This window comes from Acartia tonsa, chromosome 9 (assembly GCF_053477335.1).
Source record: "Acartia tonsa isolate MP-2025a chromosome 9, ASM5347733v1, whole genome shotgun sequence".
In the NCBI taxonomy this organism is placed as follows: Eukaryota; Metazoa; Arthropoda; class Copepoda; order Calanoida; family Acartiidae; genus Acartia; species Acartia tonsa.
In genome coordinates, this window is record NC_137268.1 from 48,029,422 (window position 1) to 48,047,458 (window position 18,037).

Genomic DNA, 18,037 nt, shown 5'->3' on the forward strand with positions numbered 1-18,037 from the left:
TTGTTGAAAAATTGCTTATTACAGAATAATGTTTATGGACATACTTACATTTTTAGGACTTGATTATAGAGTTGCTTTGCTTATAATATTGTACTTTGTTGTCCCAGGAATCAGTATACCAAAAATCAGATCAATCGGATTATTAGATCACAAAAATTTGTAGTTAAAAAAGTAAAAAAGTCAACCTGTTTAAAATGGACGTACGGACACTCTGGTAATGATTATAGAGTTGCTACACTTTCTAAATCGTACCTAACTACTAAAGGAATCACCTTGCAAAATTTGAAATCGATAGGACAATTCTAACATGCCTAAATTAACGAAAAAAGCTATCCGTTACGGACGGACGGACCGACCCTAATTATAGGAAAGCTTCGCTTTAAAACAAGGATGACAACATCCATAAAAGCGAAGCACTGAAACGGTAGGACAAACGGACATTAACACTTGTATAGTGTTAGAACTTAATTAGCATAATATAAATTTATAAGAGTCAAAGCAAAATTGTAAGTAAATTTGTTGAAAAACTGCTTGATACAGGAAAATTTTTATGGACATACTTACATTTTTAGGACTTGATTATAGAGTTGCTTCGCTTAATACATTATACTTTGTTGTCCCAGGAATCAATATACCAAAAATCAGATCAATCCGATGATTAGATCACATAAAAATTTGTTGTTAAAAAAGTAAAAAAATCAACATGTTTAAAATGGACGTACGGACATTTTGGTAATGATTATAGAGTTGCTACGCTTTCTAAATCGTACCTAATTACTAAAAGAATCACCATGCAAAATTTGAAATCGATAGGACAATTCTAACATGCCTAAATTAACGGAAAAAGCTATCCGTTACGGACGTACGGACGGACGGACGTACGGACGGACGGACCGACCCTAATTATAGAAAAGCTTCGCTTTTAATAATTATAGAAAAGCTTCGCTTTTAAAAAACAGTATAACTTTATGTATATAGTGCATTAATAATAGTTTCCAAGGTTGGAAATTTATTCTTATAATTAAAGTTCTAAGTTTTATCCATTTAGATATCGCTAACCATTCAACCAATTTAGTTTTCCAGTTTGATTCACACTATCTTGGTATTGTTTCAGTGCTTAGCTTTATGGTTCTAGGATAGTTTTCATTATCACTGGTATTAGGTTAAGTAACACTAAACAGGCAAACAAATCTTTGATTGCACGACCTTTGTCTGCAATATCTAACTCTGCATAGTAATGAGTTGCGCCTGTTTTGGGTTAGGGCATTACCCCTTCTCTATCTATCTTACATAACAGTAGCAGGATCCATTTTTAAGCCAGGATGTGTTAAGCCAGGATCGCGGGTTAAATGTAGTGCATACTAATATGTCAAATTTTGCAAGATCAAGATATAAATTTTAAACATAACCAAATGAACCCAATTTTTTCAGTTGCAATATCCCCATTATTTTCCAACTTTAAAATTAAAAATTCATGGTTTAAAGTTTTGGATCGAATTGAACATTTTCTACATATACTATACTATATATGTATGTATGTATAAGTTTGCAGATATAAAGTTAGGCAAAGTTAATTAACACTTATATGTATATACATAAAATCTTGTAATATCATGGACTGGAATAAATATTTTGAAAAGTGAAGTGAAAGAATAGAGGGGGGAACGAACTATATGTTTCTCTAACCACGGGGTGGGGACACTGTGCCGACTTTTAATTGGGTCTTTCAACAGCCAATAGCATCGAAAGTATAAACACAGCCAAGTTGATAAAAACAACAGAAAGCAATTAACTAGCAGACGAAATAGGTCCCTGATACTTGGAACAGGTAGTTGTATGGATTATACAATAAACATCTATACTCGTACATTAACATTTAATTACAAATTAAAAGGATGAATACAGGAATCTACATGGAAAACAAATTAAACATGGATGACAACATCCATAAAAGCGAAGCACTGAAACGGCAGTACAAACGGACATTAACACTTATATAGTGTCAGAACTGAATAATCAGAATATAAATGTATAAGAGTCGAAGCAAAATTGTAGGAAAATTTGTTGAAAAACTGCTTGATACAAGATAATGTTTATGGACATACTTACATTCTTAGAACTTGATTATAGAGTTGCTTCGCTTATAACATTATAATTTGTTGTCCCAGGAATCAACATATCAAAAATCAGATCAATCGGATGATTAGATCACAAAGAAATTTGTTGTTAAAAAAGTTTTAAAAAATCAACATGCACGGACATTCTTGTAATGATTATAGAGTTGCTGAGCTTTCTAAATCGTACCTAACTACTAAAGGTATCACCATGCAAAGTTTGAAATCGATTGGACAATTCTAACATGCCTAAATTAATGAAAAAAGCTATCTCTCTCTGACGGATGGACGTACGGACGGACTGACCATAATTAAAGAAAAAGCTTCGCTTTTAAAAACTAAATATTTATCTTTCCTGCTCTTAAATCTAAAATTTAGAAACTACGTTGTGTGTTACATAAGATACTGTATATCTAACTTATTACGTTGAAATATGTAAATTTACATCTGCTCTACTTTATTATAAAGTTTTATACTTCCAGACTTTGTTAATAGGTGTAGGATATATATACATACAAGCAGGAATTCAGGGTGGGCTTGCTTCGAAACTGATTAATATCCGCTGGATTAGAACCTTATATCAGCCATACTGAAAAATCATGTATAGTATCGTTTTACAGACAACTTTCCACGAATATTAAAATAAAAATCATAAAGTTTATCCTAGTTTTGTTAGCCAGGGTCTGTGGTCCCTCGGGTCTAACAAAACTAGTTTTTGTCTTTTATTCTTCCATTTTAATATCCGCGGAAATCTGACTATAATACGATGCAATAAATAATTATTAAAGTTATCAAGAGAGGGCATACAGTGCTTTCCCTAAGAGTGCCTAGAAAGCACGGAAACCAATAAAATAATGAGAAAATGTATTCAGGCCTATTGGTTTTAGGAAATTTTGTTTTTAGATTTCAGTCTTTGAATGGTTTCAGGCCTTTTTTTAAAAATCTTCGAACACATTGCGTTTAGATGTTAGGGGCCCATCAACTAGTTATGTATATATTTTGTACAGATTCAAGTTTTCAATAGAAAAGACAACTAGAAAATAACTAAATTATTTGAGCAGGGGGAAAGCCATGGCCCAAAACAGGATATGATTTCCATACAAAGATCGTGTAATCAAAGGGTTGGTTGTCTAAAAGGGCCTTATGATAATGCACAGCAATTCTATTTGGTTCAGAGATACACCAAAATAAGATCTTGTGATGTAGCCCGTCCTCATAGGCTACATTAAAGACTTGTAAAGGGGGGGTTGAGTCTTTTTTTGTTTTGTTTAAAATAACAGTTTAATTAGATTATTGATCCATATACCTTTTTCTTTATTCTAAATGACTATAGCGATAATATTCTCCATTACCAACTTTATTTTACATGCTTGATCATGATAAGTAAAATTTTAAGAAAACTTTTGTATAAATTTGCAACTAAAAAGATATAAAAAGATAGTATAAGATAGAGAGGTGAAACAAATTGATACAATTTGAAATTTGAGCAGGGTTAGTAAAAGGTTTTTTTTTTTAAAGAACAAACCCAGTTTTTTTTTGGTTGAAACCGTTTTTTTTATAAAAAAAAAAAAATTTTTTTTAATAATATCTAAATTATAGTATTCTAATTATCTGTATATTTTGTTTTGTTGAAGTACCAGAAAGTCATCTTGTAAGTTTTCTTTACTAAGCTAAAAATGTGTATGTCTCTATTTCACTGTGCATACTGTTGTATGCTATTAGATATAATTACCAAAGTACAAGATTCAAACTATTAAAAAAATTTATATCAGGTATTTAGGTTTTTGACACTTATTTACTGTATTATTTACATTATAAATTGATATAACTAAAAATATTTTTTTAAAAAACATTCCACCTTGTTTTTTGGTTTAAACCACTTAATTTAAACCAAGTGTTTTTTTTAATGCCAACTCTGAATTTGAGGAGAGGTAGTTTTTATTGTATTTGTGTGTTTAGTTTAGGTTAGGTTAAATTAGGTTATTTGGATACATTAAGTTAGTTCATAAGGTCAGGGCATTGTACGGTAAGGCACACAAAGAACCCCCCCTAACAAATTAATTTTAAGTAATTTAAATAAAGGGGGGGGAGGAGGTTCTGAGCTTGATAGATATTATCTATCAAGCTAAATATAAAAGTTTTGTTTTGCTATTCAAACATAATTTGTTTTTATTATGTACTCAACCAGACAACGCTGTACTTTGGTGTTTTCATACAAAGTACATTGTTAAGTACTAATACCCCCCCCCCCCCCTCTTATTTGTTAAATATTGAAAATCTAGGAGGGTAGGGGATGGTATGTAGTTTTGTTAGCTTAGGTTGTATTTGATACTGGATAGCCCCATAAGGTTAGGGCAACGCAAGTATAGTACACATTAATAAACCTCCCACACTGCCTTATTTTTTGTTTATCTTACAAATAAGGGCATAAGATGGAGGGGGGGGGGGGTATCAGTGCTCAAGAGGCACTTAATGTGAAATCACCCGTACTTTACATGCCGTGTAAAATATTCCTGCTCATAATCCCTAATAGGTGACTATCAGTCTCAAGAATGAGAACAAATTATTCCCCACAAAATCTGAGTCAGGGAGTGAGATTGAGACTTATGATGTATTTAACACAAGCGGCTACGCCTCTAGAGGTGGATGGAGGATTTTCTTTAGAGGAGGGTAATATCTCCCCTAAAATAGCTATAAACCTTCCTAGGACAATATGAGAAGCTACATTGTAAAAAAAAACCATATCGTTGCAGCGGTTAGCAAGATTCTTTTTGGTTAAGATTATAGAATTGCGATGCTTTCTAAATTATACCCAATTATTGCAAAAATCATCATATTTGAAACATATATAAATATTTTAACATGCCTAAATTAATAATCACATATTTTTGAGGAAAAAAAATCGAGACCCGTTTGTAATTTAATTTCTAGTTTTTTCAAAATATATTTCCTTATTTCCTTGTATAAAGCTTAAAATTTTTCACAGTACAGACGTAAAACGTAAATTTGAAGTGAAAGGCCAATTAATTGCCATGCTAACCTTACTAAGATGCATTGAATTTAAAGGATAAGACAATGGATGATGAACTTATGTACATCCCCAATCATGATAAACAAACAACACCTTTGAAAGATTAAAATTATATCGGTTGACAAATTGAACACTTCTAGATTTGACCATCAAGATTTAATACAGTACCCAAGGATTTTAAGTCGACGATTGTTTTTTAGAGGATAGGTACCATAAGTTTCAGTCAAATAGTTCCCTTCATCCCTCGCAAAATATGAGGAAAACAAATACATAAATAACCAACCTAGGGCAGTATCCAGGAATCTAAAGGGATAAGACGATGGCCAATAAATTGATGTACATCCAATATGATGATTACACACAAAATTACCCCTCTTTAGATTACAATTAGTGGTTGAAACTTTTGGAAACTAAACTTAATGAACCAACTAATCACAATTCAATAAAACTCCCCTAAGTTGTTATTTTAACAAATAAGAAACCGTAATCATAAAACTTTGGTGCCTCTTATGATAAACAGCCTACTGTCCCCTCCCCCCCCCCCCCCCCCTTGGCAATCTCTTTACCGTTGAATTTAAACTGGTTCTGAGCTATACTGAAAAATCATGTTTCGCAATATATTATAGAGAATCTCTTTTTAAAATTAAAATATTAACATAAGATATATCCCTGTTTTATTGGACCGTAACTTTGACCCTTAAGTCGCTAGTTAAAATATTAAATCATTAATGTATTGGTTTGTGTAAAGGCTTCTTAGTATCAAGATAATTTTATTGAGTTATTGATAAAAAGGTTGATTAATATTAATCAATATTCCCTAATATTATGTCTATATTACAAACATAGATAAGTTCAAGGTAAAAAGAAAAAAATAACACCCTAAATAACAGACAAATGGTCAAAACAATGTATAGATTAGATGGGCATATGTTAAAATAATCTTCACTAAAAACTTCAGCTGTCAATTTTTTATAGGAGCCGAGAAATTCACGTTTCCCCCACTTTGTCTCAGACAGACGGACGGACATTTCGAATTATAGAGTAGCTTCGCTACTAAAAAATGTATTTTTTTTCTATCATGAAGGGATGGGACACTAGGCTGTAAATTACTCGGGTATCCTAAGTTTCATATCTTTATTAAAACACTTTAATTTCATGATAGCGCTAATTTTTTTTTGCAAAAAATGATTTCAAAGAACTAATTTTGTCATAATTATTCAACTTTCAGGCTAACATAAGATTACCTAAATTTGTAATAAACATATTTTCTGATAAGTTACCGACAAAGCCCAATCTGTACCACTTTTGATTCCTGTGACGTCATAAAAATGAGGGATTTTCCATCTCTTTTTAAGGTTTTTTTTCCCCCACTTCTCCTCTCGTTTTTATGACGTCACAGGAATCAAAAGTGGTACAGATTGGGCTCCGTCAGTAAAACCTTCTCCCTGGAACAATGAAAGATCATTTGAGGTTTAAAATGAATAGAATTTAAGGATCTTAAAGTATAATACAATAACAGATAGATGTAAACAAAAAAACTACCTCCCTTTCTTTTTACAGACCTCTTTCGTCTGCTTCTTAATTATTGTCTGCTACTTAGCTGTGTTAATAGAAGCGACACCATTGGTTGATTTTCAATGACCCAATAGAAAGGTTGCACAAGGTGGTTGAGATGGGGAGATTTAACCTTTCTTTCTCTTGTGTTTTACTCTAATAATACAATGAACGATGAATTGATACATAATAGTTATAGACAATTTTTAGATGAAAGTTAATGGTTAAACAGTTGACACTACTAGTTCAGAATCAATAAACAAAAAAATCAATAAAAGTACCCAAAGTCCTTGAGCTATCGAATGCACTAACAAGATTATACAATTTTGGGTACTATTTGGGTGCAATCTACAATCCTGCAATGTCTCCCTCCTCCCAGACAAAATTTAAATCATATATAATTCTAGGCGGGGCAAACATTGATCTGGAGAAGAGTCTGGCAGAAGGAGCTGGTTTACGGGGCGGATACACAACCCCCAAACTTCTAGCTGCAAGGGACAGAGCCAGGGTGGAGGAAATTGTACTTAGGGATAGCCAGTGGTCCAGGTAGATAGATATAGATAGATAGATAGATAGATAGATAGATAGATAGATAGATAGATAGATAGAGAGATAGATAGATAGATAGATAGATAGATAGATAGATAGATAGATAGATAGATAGATAGATAGATAGATAGATAGATAGATAGATAGATAGATAGATAGATAGATATATATATAGATAGATAGATAGATAGATAGATAGATAGATAGATAGATAGATAGATAGATAGATAGATAGATAGATAGATATATAGATAGATAGATAGATAGATAGATAGATAGATAGATAGATAGATAGATAGATAGATAGATAGATAGATAGATAGATAGATAGATAGATAGATAGATAGATAGATAGATATGATTTATCATTTATTAAACGCTTTGCTTCAGTCAAAAATTTGTTAATCATGCATTTAATTGATTTAGATTATTTTCTGTTTTCACCGTATTTAAAATTGGTTGTTAATACTAAAAGATAAATGCATTTTACTAGCTATATAGAAATACTATCAACTTCGCCACTCTAGCATCTTACCGCTATGTATTTAATTGAGTAACTAAAAAACTAAAACCAAACTTAAAGCCTAAAACCATCTAAGGACCTATAAAAAGCTTCTATAAACTGGAGAAGTCAATTGGTTCAATATTTATCGAAATATAAAGCTACATACAAAAGCCTTACTACTTTATATAATAGGAGAGATAGATAGAGACTGATAGAAAAGAGAAATAAATAATAAAAGAAAGTAACAAAATTTAAGAAAGAAAATCAAATATTTATTCTTTATTTCATAATTTAGAAAGAATTTTCGGGTATAGTCCCTTTCGTTATAATGCCTCTTAAGGGGCGTTTCGTTGTATTTTCACAATGGCTTTTGATAGGTTATATTAGGTTTAGTGATTGCCCCGTAGGAAAACAATTGGCCTCGCAGGGTTAGAGCCCCCCGCAGGGGCTAGAAATGGGAGAAAAGCTACTGTGAAAATACGAAGAAACGCCCCTTAAGAAGCGTTGCCACGAAGGGGGCTATACCCGAATTTTCCTTTTTCTTATTTTGACAAACATTCTATTTAATCCTTTTGCACATATGTATAAATAACAAGGAAAATCATGACAATAAGTAGTGCAGCAATATAATCTTACTATATTTAAATTGAACATGCTTAAAAATAAGTATACATATATATGGAACATTTTAGAAAGTCAGCATTTGTTGGAATGAAGGAGAGAGAGAAAGAGAAAGAGAGAGAAAGAGAGAGAGAGAGAGAGAGAGAGAGAGAGAGATAGAGAGAGAGAGAGAGAGAGAGAGAGAGAGAGAGAAACTGAAAAAAGAGGGATAGATAAAAAAGATAGAGAAAAAAATGATAGAGAGAGAAAGGGTTAGAAAGAGAGAGAGAGAGCAACTTCTACAAAGTGTACATATATTCCTCTTACTTTACAGTAGTTGTAACAGTCGGACAAATTGACGGAAGAAAGGCCTTGATTATAGAAAAACTTTCCTTTATTAATACTTGCAACAAATAAAATAACAAGTTTTCTTTGAACCATGGTTCAAGAAATGCATTTAGTTTTTATAGACAAACCTTCTATAAGAAAATGTATGTTGGTTAGTTTTAAATGTTAACGCAGTCAAAATATTTTAATATTGAATCAGAACATTCCTAACTGTGCATGGTGATGAGTTCTGCCTGTTTATAGGCAAATGCATTCTAACTACTCAATATTCGAATGTGAATAGTCCATTATTCTAATTTGACGTCATTTTGGAATTCCGGCCAAAAATTTAAAATTTACCCCATTCTTAAAGGCACTGTAAAGAGCTTCTATTTGATTTAAATATTTGCTACTAATGGATTTAATGATCCTTGCTTTTTATTCAAATATAATTTTATTTCTCCTACATTTCTGTTGAGGTTCATAACTCCGTGTACATTTTCTACAAAAATCTTCAAAGAAATTTGAATTTTCTCTAAATTGTAAAATGTCAGAATTTACATAGTAAATGTTCATGATATAGAATTTGCCAGGGATGCACGGATAGATGAAATAGATAGATACACAAATAATCTAGTTTTGTTGTTGAAAATTTTGAGTTTGGCATTACCCAATTATTATATAATGGGAGAATAGTCCCTTTCGTGGCAACGCCCCTTAAGGGGCGATTCGTCGTATTTTTAAAATGGCTCTTGATAGGTTATTTTAGGTTAGGTTAGGTTATATTGGGGTAGGTGATTGCCCCACAGGGTTAGGCAATTGGCCCTGCAGGGTTAGAGCTCTCCGCAGGGGCTAGAAATAGGAAAAAACCTACTGTGAAAAAAAATAAGAATCGCCCCTTAAGGAGCGATGCCACGAAAGGAACTATACAAATAGAAAGTTATTTTTGTCTGAAGCTTAATATTTCAACCACTGCTGAACTGATTGAGTTCTTCTTTTTAGGGAAGCTTAGGATAGATTAAGGGAATGTTTTAGACATTTTTTTTAGATTTTAGACTTAAGATGTCTTAAAGCTACTTTTCTGCTCCTATATGCTAGGGGTGCAGAATGATCCATGTGACGTCATAAAAAGGAGGGAGATGAGAAGTGGTAAAGAAAACCCCCATAAAAGAGATGGATAATTCCTCATTTTTATGACGTCACATGGATGATTTTTGACACCTCAGTTTTGCGCTTATTTTCTGCCAGTCGGATATAACAGTCTCGTTTGAGTAGTTCTTTAGTTCGATGAAAAGGGTAACTTGTTAAAATTAATTAAAATTATTGACTTGTGAAAATTAGCGTAATTTGGGTAGGATAGATTTTCCATAGGATGTAACATCCTTTTCCCCAGGCCTAGCTATTCTAACAATCAATTCTACAAAAATCGCAAAACCTTTTAAAGTAAGGTGGGGGTATATCTTGTTTTTTTTCGTGTAATTGAAGAGGGGTTGGTAAGAAGGGAAGGAAATGGGAAGGGGGTTGTGGGAAATTTTTTTTTATAATTGTTTGTCAGAATAACATTCCCTTTTCCCTGCTTGTTCCTTTACTTTATATAATACCTAATAAGATTATACTATCATAGCTGTCAATTACCTATCCTTATTCCCTGATAATTCATTCTAATGTATGTGAAAATTTGAAACGCAATACAGTACTGAGTACATGCATTGACCATTCTTTATCTGATTTTCTTCAATTTTCTATATTTATCCAATCAAAATCTCTGAAACAACTTGATGTTATTGCTTTAGCTGTTTTAGAAATATTAAGTAACAAACTATCACTCATGCCACTACTTTTACTTTAACAAGAATGACAACATCCATAAAAGCGAAGCACTGAAACGGTAGGACAAACGGACATTAACACTTGTATAGTATCAGAAATGAATAATCAGAATATAAATGTATAAGAGTCAAAGCAAAATTGTAAGTAAATTTGTTAAAAAACTGATTGATTTAGGATAATGTTTATGGACATACTTACATTTTTAGGACTTGATTGTAGAGTTGCTTCGCTTATTACATTATACTGTGTTGTCCCAGGAATCGATATACCAAAAATCAGATCAATCGGATCAATCAACATGTTTAAAATAGACGTACGGACATTTTGGTGATGGTTATAGAGTTGCTATGCTTTCTAAATCGTACCTAAGAATTCTAACATGCCTAAATTAACGGAAAAAGCTATCCGTTACGAACGGACCGACCCTAATTATAGAAAAGCTTCGCTTTTAAAAAGGCCTGCTATACCTTCGAAAATCTCTTATAATTTCAACTTAAACATAACTTTTAAATTAAACATTGTATTTATCATATTTCTCGAAAACAAATACTAATAAAGAAAAATTAAAGGAAAAACAATATTAAAAATATTTCAGCATAAGAAAAGATTTATGAGGGAAATATAGTGTATATGAAAATAGTGTAGTAATAGTCAGGTTTTAAAACAATCATACAAGTCTTTCAAACCTATTATTTATCACATCCTATAATATAAAGTAATAAGCTTTTTTTGTCTGTAGCGAAGGATCTCGATAACCGCCCAACCGATATGGTTCTTCTTTACAGTGAAGCCTCTTATAGGGTCTAAGATGGTTTTAGGCTATTTGATTTTTTTAATAAGTCTGGGTATGGTTTTAGGTTTTTTTCTGCACTTCGAATATACAGCCCCTAGATGTTAGGAGCGCAGCCGCTAGTAGGTCATAAAGTAATGATTTTACAGGTTTATTATAGAAAAGTTATACAATAATTTTACGATACTTTTATTTAGATATGCTGAATATGGAGCAAGATTTGCTGATTTATTTGCATCTGCTTTGAGAGATAATGGCACGCTGTGTCTGGGTATTTACAGGTAAGTTGTTTATTGCATCGTACTATAGACACCTTTTCGCGGATATCAGAATGAAAAATTATAAGATTTAAACTAGTTTTTTTTTAGCCCAGAGGTGACAAATGCCCGGTCTAACAAAACTGGTTTTACATTTAATAATACTATCAATTAAAAATTATACTATACATGATATTTCAGTATGGCTGAGAACCGGTTCAAATCCAGCGGATATTAATAGGTTTCGAAGCCATATTGGAAAGCTTTTTACCTCTAAAATTGGATTCGAAATTTCCGTCTGTTCGGCAAAATCTTTTTGTGAGAATACTATTTAAGATAGAAGTCACATTTTTTTGGAAGATTCTTTGACCAATCTACAACTTGTTTGTCTGTTGGTAATGCTATGGGGATTTTTTTTATATTTCTATTGGGAAGTTTTGATTTATTCTGCATATATGAATAATATTGTTTACTATGAAAGAGGAAAGTAAAAAATCCGTGAAAATCTGTTAATAATGTTATATATTCACCTATTCCCTCAACCCCAACAATGCTATAATACTTGTAATATTATTTAGATGTGCTGAAAATGGATTTCCTATTTCTTGCCTTATTTCTAAAGTTGTACAGCAGATAGCCCAATTATTGCAAACGCTTTTTCAGCGACTCCGATCAAAGGAAAAAGCGATATAATGTATAAACGATTTATACATTATACATTCAAAATTTTAATTGTTCAAATTTTGATTTTTTTTTAAGTTTGGAGCTTTTTTAGCTAGTAGTAAATATTGAGATAGGACGCGGATGCTTGGTACACTTTCGGAAACTAAAATTCAGTACATCTGATAATAGTATCATATAAAAGCCAGGATTATGCATAATGAAGCGTGTTATTACTTACTGTCTGCAATATAATAATATTGACATATATATTATTTGATATTTGTATTCATAAACACATAATATTCATCTTACTAAATGTTTATACATATTTTCTACACAAAAAATTAATAGTTATATGGATTTTTTATTAAATTAAAAGTATTAGCTTGTCAGAAATTAATCATATTTTTTTCATTGGGGGGGGGGAGGAAGTTTAATATCAGAAATAAAATAATTAAAGGTTTTTAACCAGTTTTTCCAAAGTTTTTTTTAAAAATATTTATTGATACATTTTTTTAATTTTTACCAATAAAATCGCAAATGAAAGGTTTAAAAGAATTTTGAATTCAATATTTACTAAAAATACTTAAATAAAAGAATTTGCGCATTTTTGATGTTATGCTTTATAAGTTTTATAAAGTTTATGAATTTTATTTTTGAAATTAACTTATTTAAAAATTGTAGAATGTTAGACGAAGATGCAGAATTAGAAGAAACGAGCGAGGTAAAGAAACTTTAAATGAATTAGCTAATGACGTATAGTAATAGCAAGAACAAACAGCTAAATATTCTTATAAAGTGTATTAATTCAATACAAGTTTAACATACAATAATAACATTAATATTAAGACAACTGTTCACTTTTATGTTCGTATCCTGTTGCAGAGCAATGACTTGCTCCGAAACCGTGGATACCAGAACTAAAAGCTAAACTATATAATACATGCATTGCTCTTAAGTCAGGAAGAAAGGGACTATACATCACATTTCTCCCTGGCTTTAACATGAACCTGGATTTCAAACTGTAATATTTCAGATTAAATATACAATAGGTTTTACATGTTATTTATCATAGATATTATAAGTAGCGTTGAACGCTTATTAAATAGATAATAGTTGATCTGGTATGACACCTGTCATATTTTTTTTTTTTTTTATATATTTTTATTCCAGATCTTTAAACACTTCATATACACATTTTTTTTATTTATTTTGGTTCCTTAGAACTCTTTTTGTGTTTTTTTTTTTATTTTCCTTTTTTCTTTATGTGTTTTTTTTTCTTTTTAATATTTTTTTAAGAAAAAAACATTGATTAACATATAATCATTGAAAAATGCATTGATTAACACCTAATGCATTAATTACATAGTTATCATAAATACATGATATAAAAATAACATTGGTTAACATATAACCATCAGATTTAAGCATGGTATTATAGAGCATTAATATGAAACATGAATTTTAAGCTTTTTTGAGACTACTACTGCCTCAACAAATATTAAATACATAAAATAAAATAAATATGAATTAATACACATAACTATAATTATTATTTTCTTTTTCCAGATGTTCTGCTCTTCTTGCCAGATTCTTCAATATCCATGGGCATGATAGCTTCATCATCATTCACTCCAAGTTTTGCGGTCTCATCACACAAGCCGTCTTGAGACATCCTTGCCTCAGTATCACCAAGCATATGAAGACATCTTTCAAATCCACTAGTAACCGCAACCGAAATCGAGGTTGCAACGTTATCAACCTCCTCCTGATTATCCAAAATCTTTTGATGCTTACGACTAACCTCCTCTCCAAATTTATCCAGCATCATCAATATTCCAGGCGTGTGTTCCATCCTCATTTCCTCCCTCACTTGTTCATCAACACGCCATTGCTGATTTGACAATTCAAGGTCCAGACAAACAGGAATGTTCGGATTTAAGGGCTGATCCATCTGAACACAAACAGGATCCCCAAACCGAGTAACCAATTTGAAATCACCTTCGAACCACTCATTTACTTTGTGTTCAGGATTAAACTTCCACTCAATATTGGTTGTCAACAAATTTGTATAAACGTTTCCATCCAACTCCAATCTGATTTCCTTCACTACATTCTCTAAAGTGGTACTTGGATCGCATAACAATATCTGTTTGGCTAGAGTCGGACGGAGACGCTTGCAGCGCATCTGCATTTCCCAGGTCAGAACTCTTGCGTCTACTTTATCATTCAACAGACTACCTGCATATGTGGCACTCACCAGGTTATCAATTATTTCTCTTTGACCATCCAATCTAACATAACGTATCTCAGCAGGCATCTCTCCACTGGTGATTAAACTCACCGAATTCATGTTTACAATGCGTGGAATGTAGACTGTTAAGTTCATGTATTCATTCACCTGAATGGAGTCAATAAACACTTTAGCACTCAAATCCTGTTCAGACTTTCCATCAAGCCAATCTTTCTGTAACTCTAACAAAGTTGTGGATGGCATTTGCTTCAGAATAAAGCTTACTTTATTCACGACATCTTTCCAATGTGCCAGGAGCCGGATAGCTGACACAACCTGCGTCTTTAACCTCGGATCAACGCTGTTACCCACCGTTCTCAACACCGTCTGAAGGCTCATTTTACCATCTGCAGGTATGACGTCAATTTTTGAAAGTTGATGCCAATCCTCAAGTTCCCCCATATGTTTGATTATGGGTAACAATTCGCCCAACGTTTGACAGCTTTTTCTCTCATCTCCATCCAGGTATTCAATCTTAGCAAGCAACACCAAACTTGGTAAATTTTCGCAAACAAGCTTAGAGAGAAATATGGTCGCACTCAACTTATTCAAACTAGTTGTCTCGTTCCATGACAACTTTTTATTTATAGCTTTAGAATGCTCACCAGCCGCCATCAGGTTGAGGTATCTTGAATTCTGGCTGGTAAAGATAGGGATCCTGTCCACAGGCCAGTCTATGGAGTGGATGCATCTTCCCATCTCCAACTGCACCGATAACATGTTTATCAAATTCAACTTAAACCTTGGCTCATTATCAATAAGACGAGCTAAATCTGCCAGTGGCATGTCCTCACTGCTCAAAAATATGTTCCTTGTCGCCCTGCCCACACTCAACGTGGGCAGCTCAACGCGCGACATTACCAACACCAGCCGGGATGCAGAGTTGCTGACCAATGCAGATACTGGTAGACCAGGTTTGACTTGATTTCCTTCATTGTCAGATTGTTTGTGACGGCCATCTTCTTCATTGCTCAATAACTTTTGATTCATTGTTGCCGCCGTAACCAACCTGCAAAAATACAATATAATTAAATTTCAGCATAAAAATTTAAGATCTAGCATTAAATTCTTCCTCAGTAAATCTTTTTTTATGACACCATGAACAACAGCAATACAACAATGCCAACATAGGAATTATACCTAACAACAACATTAACACAATCAAAACAAACTTGGCAAACAATGGTAATATATCTTTGAACAAATGTTCTAGACCAAACCAAGGACCTGTAACCTGTTCGAAAAATGACAACTTATGATCAACAAAATCCAATTTAGAAGCTTGTCCATTAAAATCCTCAAAATCCTCTAATCCCTGATATTTAATAGTCTTATTAAAATCAGCAATAAACACCTTTTCGTCGTTCAGAAAAATCTTTTGTCCCACGTGTTCTGATTTTTCATTGGCAATATGCAGAAGTTCGAGTCCCTGCCCCTGATTCCCAAGGAACAAATTAGCTGTCAACTTCAAAAATACCGGACTTTGCGAACAATTTAACAATTTTATATCCTCTACTGCTACAATCATTCTACTATATTCTTGTATTCCAACTGTTTCGCCTTTATAATCCACCATCAAGTGTCCTACTGCACATCCATAATCCACACCTAACTTTACTGGAATTTCAACCGCTGTACACTTTTCATACTTAGCAATTTCTCCCAGGAATATAATTCTAAACCCATGATGCATCTGTACATTTGACCTAACTTCTGTTTGAGCACATCTAGAAATACTAAAAAGTTCCATCATCCTCTCATTCCTTTCTCTACTCGCCAAAAACATAGCATTCAAATCAAATCTAGCTTCCTGTTTTAACAAATCCCCAAAATAACTTCTAACAGCCGCCTTTGGTTCCTCTAAAAACTTGATACCCTCCAATTCTGTTACAAAAATGTTGAAATCCAGATGCTGCAAAGTAAGTTTCTCTGTTCCCATAATTTTAACTAAAATATTCCTTTCCAAGTTAGAAACAAAAAGTTGTTCATTCCAAGTAGTCAAATTGAATGTATCTTGAAAAACTACCTTAAAATTACTGGCCGGTTTTCGTACTACATACGGAAAATATGGAGAAGTTGATGTTGCCCACAAATGATTATCTTCAAAATTCGCCACAATCGTCTTTTTATCATAATCCATAACAACGTTTCCCTTGATCAAAACGGGTGTATTTTTTACTAAAATATGCAAAGTCCCAACAGCAAAACCTAAATTGAACCACATATTGTGCGCGTATATTCCCAGTGTCTTGCATTGAATATTTTCACCACCAACATCCCAGAAAGGTGACAATGTTCCATTAACTGTGAAACTGTGAACAGTTGGCAAGTCTATATTTACTTTAAAACTAATACCATCATGCTGATACTTTCCAGAATGAAAAACCCTTCTACATTCGTCCATACTCAACTCTACCTGTTTTTCATGTGGCACGTCTAGTACGTGCACATGACTCGCGGTACCGCAAAACCAGCGCTCCAATTTTAGTCTAACCTCACAACTAATGGCTTCTGACAATATAAAATCGGTTTCTGCTAACCCCAATAATTCCACAGATCTAACCGGTTCCATCCTATCATGCAAACAGGCAGCTGATCTAAGTTCAACATTACTTATTTGAGAACAATCATAAGCTGCTAACCGTGGATCCTGTGACGTATACATACCACCAACAACAATCAAACAATAAAACTGCATCACAACAACAAATAACAAAATATCCAAGTACCTGACTCCTCTATCATCCTTGGATTTCTTCACAGGTACTGGTCCAGCACGTCCACTCTTTGAACTACAAGCGTCCGGTGATCTCTTGCGCATACCACGATCTCCATCTCGTCTATTGCGGTCATTCCGGTCATTCCGGTCATGTCTATCACCGCCACTTCCTCTCTTGTCATCACGCTCCCTACGGTTCTCGTGGTAATCTCTTCTCCTGCAAATATTATACAAATTATTACAAATATTATTTTTTAATCAATTTTGCGAGGTTCCTAGTTACTACATCGGCTACTGAATAACGTTCTAATCTGTCTTTTTCTCTGTTTTGTCTATCCTCTTCTAATTTTTGTAATTGCACTTCATTTGTAGAACCTTTAGGACGACCTTTAACAGGAATAGTCTCAGACATTTTTTGCAATTTTGCATTATCTAACGATCTATCTAATTCATCCTCCTCAACATCTCTACCTCGTTTAACACTTCCCCTTCGTTGTTCCAAGTTTACAATTTTACTTTGCAATTTTGGAAAAGTGTCCTCTAAAATACTCATCCGAGACTCTAACTCTCTAGCAGATTCCATGTTAACATCCTCTACACCCAAACTGTTGTCTACTAAGCTATTATCAGAGGCATAATCTCCATGAAAAACACTATCCTTACTAATAGTAGAATATGTAGAATCTAACTTAGTTTTGTCAGTCATATCATTTGAATCTACACTATCAGAAATATGAGTACTTTCCAAAGTATCACTAAGATCCTCAACTAAATCATCTAAATTTTCATTATCCTGAGATACATT

General features: G+C 32.9%; 1 protein-coding gene across 4 annotated transcripts in view; it reads left to right on the forward strand.

The window, feature by feature from the left end:
• LOC145329104 (calcium-activated potassium channel slowpoke-like) overlaps positions 1-18,037 on the forward strand; it is a 282,479-nt gene that overhangs the window by 252,666 nt on the left and 11,776 nt on the right. For all 4 annotated transcript variants that reach the window (XM_080173138.1, XM_080173139.1, XM_080173140.1 and 1 more), the window contains 3 exons: positions 7,107-7,245; positions 11,498-11,581; positions 12,905-12,944. In XM_080173138.1, the coding sequence (XP_080029264.1) occupies positions 7,107-7,245; positions 11,498-11,581; positions 12,905-12,944 (263 nt within the window). The remainder of the gene's footprint in view (positions 1-7,106; positions 7,246-11,497; positions 11,582-12,904; positions 12,945-18,037) is intronic.